The sequence below is a fragment of the Magallana gigas genome, chromosome 1, assembly GCF_963853765.1.
Source record: "Magallana gigas chromosome 1, xbMagGiga1.1, whole genome shotgun sequence".
Lineage (NCBI taxonomy): Eukaryota > Metazoa > Mollusca > Bivalvia > Ostreida > Ostreidae > Magallana > Magallana gigas.
The window spans coordinates 29,145,539-29,152,852 of record NC_088853.1 but is presented as its reverse complement, the minus strand read 5'-3'; the positions used below and the strand labels follow the sequence as shown (position 1 = coordinate 29,152,852).

Sequence of the window (7,314 nt, the reverse complement as noted above, 5' to 3'; positions counted from 1 at the left end):
TTCTGTGGAACAAAGTGGTTAACATAGCTGTTTATCTTCAAGGATGAAAGAAATTCTGCTAAAGAAAATCATCCCTTGTCAACTATAGTATTTGTTGGTCTGGTTTTTTTTTCAATTGCACTTTCACCCTCTTCTTTTGCAAAATTTAAATATTTCAAGCATTGTCTCTGACATCTGTCTGGTATGAATATTTTAATTTTTGTGTAGACATGGTAGATTTTAGTGTCCATCCTCATTTAAGTTGATTCATTTGGCTTGCATGTGACACATTTTCTGTTTACAACTCACTAAGTTATCTGTAATAAAACAAAGAACCCGTTATAACTAATACACCTTTCCATCCCCTATTTAATTAAAGCTGCTTGGTCCGATTTTTTTGTTATTACAGTATCAAAATTTTTTCCATACAAATCATTAATCTTAGAAAGTTATGGACTTTCCCCTATTTACACCAGTAGAATCAGTCTCCTTTCAAAGTTAGAAATATTCAAAGTAAATAAAAATAATTTCTCTTTGGGCAAACGAAAAAACAAACCAAAATGCATCACGGGAATGTTTAGAAAAGGAAACCGCTTGGTTTCGTCCCCCCAATGATTGGGGTTATTCAACCCGCATACTATGCATCGATTGTAAAGAAAGCAGACTTTGGAAATATTAGCGAACAAAACGTACACATGTTTATTTGTAATTGTCTGATCATTTCGACCTTTATTTAAAGCGATGTCAAAGTCGTAATTCAACCATACCCGTCTCGTCGTCAGGGGTGAAATTTAACATGAGGCGAAATAACGCGGTACCTTTTAATGTCGTTTGTTTTGTTAGCAAATTTTGTACGTATTTTTCTTCATTGAAATTTGGCATAATTGACGGGTAAAACTACTGCAATGTCTATTATTATACATATACTAAGCATAGCAATCGTTTAAAAGCGTGCATAAAATTTGATATAAAATCGGACCAAGCAGCTTTAAACTGTCTTGAAAACTCATACAGTAAAATATTTTACTGTTATAAGTCATTTAATATATGTGTAAAATCTTGACTTTTTCTAGCAATATGGTACAAATAGTTGATTTTATGTGAATACAACATTAATTACCAACATATAGAATAATAAGAAGACTGATCAATTATTCACACAAGATACATTTAAACATGGATTTGTATACATGTAGCTACCATATAGTCTATACATGTATGTTAATACATTTTTCATTAAAAGTTTATTGTCCTTGATGCACAAAAACTATGTACAATAAGCAATCACGTATACATTTTCTTTGTCATGTTTAAACTTTTATTTATAATGTTGTGTGCATTGACATGTTAATCCGAATTTTCACGAAGATCTACAGCATCCACTATTTCTCCCGTTAAAGAAATGTTTGCTAGTAGAAAATAAGAAACCAGTAAAAGTTGTCACTTACCATGATAATGAACTAAATAAACACTTCTATAATCCAGAAATTAAAATCCATAGTCGTCTCACTTCAGCTCCGTAGAAATATTGGATGTAAACAATGTAAACAAAATACCGTTTTTACCTCCTTTCGTAAGAGAGTCATATCAAAGGGAGGTAATTAGAGTAAAACTTGCACGTTTCCAGGTGTATAAAATCAGTATTTATTTATAAACGGGTGACTTGCCGAAAGATTTTTTAATTGATTCTTCTAGAACAAATGTCATAATATAAATATGTAGTGTTAGTTAACCTTGACATGGTTGTAGAATTTTATAAAAGTGCACTGAATTGACTGGTGTTTGCATGCAAAATTAACAAGATAAAACGGGTATAAATATCAAAGGATGAAGTAAATGTAAATTCTTGATGATGTTTAAATTACAGCAAAGTGTTTTGTAGTATAAAAAATTATTGATAGAGTTTTAAGATGATTTAACATAATATTGTATTTGTATATACAAAAATTTTCATGTTAAAATGAAGTACAAATCAGTCAGTCTAAAAGCACGTGGTTTCCATAGTAACAGCACGAATAAAAAAAAAATTACCCAAATATTTTAAATACAATCTTCATTCTGATTATCTTTATATGTGTTTTTATCATTATTGTTTTTATGTCACTTTCCATATTTTTCACAAAATGCTCGATGCTTGCTGATTTTTACTCTTAAATATATTGAAAATGAAATTTGAAAGGTTTAAATTTTCATTCCCCACAACGTTTTCTGAGTTTTAAACACATCACTCTAGATGCTGATGTTCAATCCTTGGCGTAGTTGAGTCTGGCAACTGGAGAGGGGAATGAGTGAAGAGGGTGTCATCAGACCCACTTGCTGATGCTAGATATGAGGTGTTCTGAAGGCGAATGGTTTCCACGCGACGCACTGTTGCTTTTCTACACCAACATCTATTCCAGAAGGATGGCTGTTTAAGACAAAGGGCTACCCCAAACCCGGTGAAAAAGGCCCCGAGAAACATCCCAATGACTAAATATGTAAGGATGAGTACAGCTTCACTCAATTCTAAAAAAGAAAAAAAGTTTTATAAGAAACATTTCATCAATGTAACAGGTTTATTAGTACTAAATATATGCATATATATATTCAAATAATTTGTCTGTGAAGATTCTAATACATACGAGGTGTTAAGTTAAAAGGTTCTAAGGATGAAGAGGTAGTAGTTGAAAGGGTGGTGTTATTAGTCCAATCGGTGGTAGAAAGTGTGGTGGATTGTGTGGTAGATTTCGTTTTCCAAACTTTTCTTGGAGACTTTGTTCTCATAGTTTTGGGAAGCAGGGTTGTCTGAAAGGAAATATAGTATGATTTAAAGAATGTAATATTTCTCCCCCTCTCTAAAAGAAATAAATCTAATACAAATATTTTATTGGTACAAACACAATTACAATAATCATCAAAGACCTGGTGAACATTATTTAAATACATATGTAATGTTTACATAATTTTTTAAGAATTGATAAGTAACAGTAAACTATCTTCTAAGTTTAAAACAGTCTCTGATAAATTTAACTAATTTTTAAGATTTTTATCACATTACTGTTTATATACATATAAAAGAACATTTTCCTTGATAATATACTCGATGCTATTTCTGATATTTGTATATATTATAACCTCGCTGAGATAAGGATTATTATATATTTTGCAAAATTTGTTATCAATGTGATTTTGTTTAAAAAAAGTGATCAATATTGAATTGACGTTAATTCCCGCTGCGTGCGAGATCCGCGAGATTTGATTATTGTTCAGAGTAAATATTGACTTACCACAACATTTTTACACTTTCTGTCGTTGATCGTTATCGTAACGTTGATATCTAGCATCCAGTTTGTGAAATTTCTGCATGAAAGTGTAGGGGAGTCCTTAATTGCTAGATAACGCAGGTTTGGTACATCCGTTTGGGCAAAGGAGATTTTCTTCACTCTAACCATTTCCACCCGCTGGATTTCTCGTAATTTCGGGGTATGTCTCACATTTCCATCATCCCCATTGCACCTTAGGGTTTCTTGATCCCATCTGCATGTAGATAATGCAGGACTAAATCCGCAGACCAGACAAATCCAAAGTAACAACATCTTTTAACTCAAACTAACAATCTCAATTCAAAGTGACGCTAACTGAAAACGAGGCTTGGATTCGACTAATGTACGCAAAATATATAAGATTGTAAAAATTCTATAAATATTTTAAAATTTCAGTCTTAGATTAATTACATCATGGTTGTATACTTTAAAATATATCTATTCAGGTAATTTTTTTTTTTTAAGAAGAAAAAAGAATTAAAAAAAAAAAAAAAAAAAAAAAAAAAAAAAAAAAAACTATTCACCTGAAAGGATTACTGTTATAGATCAACCAATGTATCAAAGAAAATAATTCATTGTCAAAAAAAAAGAAAAAAAAAAGACATACTAATTATGTAATAATATCTATAGCTATTCAGACACTAAAGGTGTTGATAGATCAAGATGCTTGTCTAAAGGTGTTAACATTTTGTGTTGTTATATAATCATGAACACCCATTATATCGATAATGCACATTATAACATCCATTAACATAAAAAGGTTATATATCTATCGATGTGAACATTATTAATTAATTTATTACACATGTATAAGTTTTATTATCATAAAAATGTTACACTGACATAAATTTCTAACGTCATGTTATAACACTTCCATTGTTTACATATAGATATATATAGAACGAATTTTATTTTCAAATCACCAATTCTTTCAGAGTTGTTAAACATGGAGCAAAAAGTGTACTACGTTTTGATCACTATATTGAATTTATTGGTAAGTTAAATTATTTAATCAGTCTAATCTTTAAGTAACAATCAATTTTTTTTTTTCACGGTATACTTATTTCTCCTCTAATCAACCTTTTTTTTTCCCATCACATAGAAACTAATTATTCTGGCAGAAATGCCATCTCCGTCATCACACTCGGAGAATCAGGATCAGGCTAGGTCAGAGGGACCTAGCCATCAGCCTAGATCCGAGGGAGCTAGGCGACGGAATGGAAGGAGGAGAAAAGTATGTATATAGTTTTTAAAATATTTATTTCATACAAGTAAATACATTTTTTTTTTTAAAATAAAAAAATACAGTGCGATATTATTCATGTCAATAAAACATTTTTTAAATCTATGTACACAGACAAATATATATATAAATACATATTACATTACAGTGCAGAATGTGGGGAGAGGATGTGGTATACTACACGTCCTCTAACGATAATATGTCTCTAAGAGGGACTGATTTCAAAAATCCCGACAGCGTTGGATGATGCAGGTAAATATTGTTCTTTGTTAGTTGCATTTTTTTCTCCCAAAGTTTTATTTATCTTCAATAATAATGGATCACGTAAAAAACCGCTGTCCTTTAAATGGGTGTTTTTTTCACAATTTGTTTGATTTATCTTTGATAATTCAACAGACACTATTGATAATATTGAAATCAAACATAAAATTATAAATAGATTAGTTGACATTCTTCCTCTTGTCTTTTTATAATTATTAAGAATGTCATGTTCATCTGTTTCAATATTCATTTCATTAACTAACATCTTCACTCCTCGACTCAACGATGCAAAATGATAATGCTAATCATTTGTTAAACGATAAATATCCTATTTTACGAAGAAATTGTCGATTATTTTTTCATTTTTTTCAAGTTCATCTGTAAACAATGATAAGATATTTGAAAAAGATCTTCCTTCACATCTTAACACTGAAAACAATATGCAAAAAAGTCCACAAGAAGAAGTAAAATAGTTTTGAATTCTTTTGTTAGAGTAAATGAAATTTGGACCATTTGCAATTAAAAATGTTGAAATGTAATGATTATATTTATCCACGCTATTAGCTAAGGGATCAAAAAATTCTATAGTAAAGGAATGTGTAGTTGGTAGATATATACACACCCAATGTAATCCCGCCTTATCACTTGTATCTGTATTAACCACATATAAAGCAGGTCTCTGTGTCTCTATGAAATTCAACTGATCGGAAGCTAAAACACCTTTGAATTGTTTCTCAACAGTCTTATTAGACATCAGCAAATCAAATATTTCGCTGGAATTCATTATTTCACATTAACATTACGTGCCGCATCTATAGATAAACAAGACGGAAATTTAGCATATAACAATAGAGTAACTGTTTCACTCAGTGGTGTATTGAACTTTAATTCTATTCTTGTATGCCCCTTTCTTATAAGAGGGAACATTCCCTCCTTTTCGCAACAATCCAAATCAAATACATAAATGCAATATCCCTTTGAATATTCTTCTCTAGAAAAATTTACAACTTTTGAATTGTTACACAAACTATAGTAGGACTCTAAATAGTTATTTGAAGAAAAATTTGGAGTAAACGGAGATGAAGGAATTGACTGACCATTGATAAAAAACCCTACATATCCACAATCAAAGTTTTTAAAGTTAAAAGGATTTTTTTGATAGCTTCCGTTGAACCCTTCCGATGATATCAAAGTTACAATAAGATGAGAGGGTACTGCACCTAAGTATAAATCATCTGCACTAAATGAATATTGTCCTGTTGGTATATTAAATGTTTTTACGTCTGATCGGTAAAATGGATACAAAGCATCTCTTTGTGAAATTGCTTCTTGATGACCAATGAAAGCGCCAGGAGTTAACTTAATATGTTTTAATTTCAATTTAGCATCCACAATATTTACTTTGAAGTCAGCATTTTCATTTGAAGATAACAAGCAGAATTCTTTTTTATTCGGCCACAATTTAATTCCAATTTGAATTCCATTTATTAAAAATCGATTTTGGTTTTCATCCATTAAATCTAAGCTCAATCCTCCCATTAATTCAATTATTTCTCCATCCTTTGTTAATTGATATCTGTAATATAACCCACTGTTCCTTCCTTGTAGAGCGTCAACATCATCCATACCGTCTGCATTATCTGTAAAGTACCCCTCACTTTGTAAAGCATTGCTTTGCTTTTTTAAGTCTTTGTTTAACATAATATCTAATATACTTTTATAAGCATAATTCGTAGAAACAGAACTCGTTAAAATTTGTTGTTGAAGAGTAAAGTCTACTTGAGACCAAAGTGTTCGTAATGGTAAATTAATTAATCCAACATTATCGTTTGATGTTACCGATGTATTGTTTCCGTTAACAATTTTCAGTTTGATATATAATAATGTTGATTTTAAGTCAATGTAAGAAGTTGAGGATCCAAAAATGTTAAATTCAATCGGAGAATTTGGAAGTAATTGTCCAGAAGGACGATATTCAATCCATTCAAATGATTCCAATCCTGCATCGGTTGTAGGTAAATTAAAAACTGCGATGTTGTCAGAGTGTCCATCCTGTGCTCCTTGGAATTTAAACATGATCACTATATTGTTATAACAAAAACTTAATTTTTTTTTCGGTGGAATGTTTCTTTTTTTTAGACTGATCCTTTTTCGCCGGCTTTCGTCGGTTAGAATGAGCACGTTTCTTCGATATTTTCTTTTTATCTCCACAACATGTTGCTTTCTTGCATGTAAATGACTCCGTTTCCTTATCAATAACTGCGCGTGCTCTATCAATTGCTTCCTTTGTTGGAGTAACCATTTTGATTATTGCATCATCTCCTTTGCCGTGAAGATTTTTCCCTACTATATAGACCTTTTTATGCTTTGATTGATCATTTGTAACCATATTCAAAAAATGTGTCTTCCATTTGTCAGCAAAAGAAACATATGGAATAAGATTGGCCATCATTTCCTTTTTAATTATAACAAAAGTTTTTATAGATAAAATAAATTTTGCACTCTTTTTCTGAAATGAAGTGTACAGTT

The 7,314-nt window shown here is 30.7% G+C and overlaps 1 protein-coding gene across 1 annotated transcript; it reads right to left on the bottom strand.

Moving 5' to 3' along the window:
• Positions 1–2,135: 2,135 nt before the first annotated feature.
• Positions 2,136–3,749, bottom strand: LOC117686255 (uncharacterized). Its single transcript, XM_034460997.2, has 3 exons — positions 3,246–3,749; positions 2,601–2,763; positions 2,136–2,484 (listed from the first exon to the last, which is right to left on the bottom strand). Exons 1-3 carry the CDS (start codon positions 3,552–3,554, stop codon positions 2,204–2,206), a joined length of 753 nt encoding a protein of 250 aa, XP_034316888.2. The 5' UTR covers positions 3,555–3,749; the 3' UTR covers positions 2,136–2,203.
• Positions 3,750–7,314: the final 3,565 nt, after the last annotated feature.

What these genes read in the sequence shown, in the direction of transcription:
- LOC117686255 (XM_034460997.2), bottom strand. Translation starts at nt 3,554, where the DNA reads ATGTTGTTACTTTGGATTTGTCTGGTCTGCGGATTTAGTCCTGCATTA. An exon ending in GAAAGTGTAAAAATGTTGTG is followed by an intron (nt 2,764 to 3,245) that starts GTAAGTCAATAT and finishes ATTTCCTTTCAG; the next exon opens with ACAACCCTGCTTCCCAAAAC. An exon ending in ACCTTTTAACTTAACACCTC is followed by an intron (nt 2,485 to 2,600) that starts GTATGTATTAGA and finishes TTTCTTTTTTAG; the next exon opens with AATTGAGTGAAGCTGTACTC.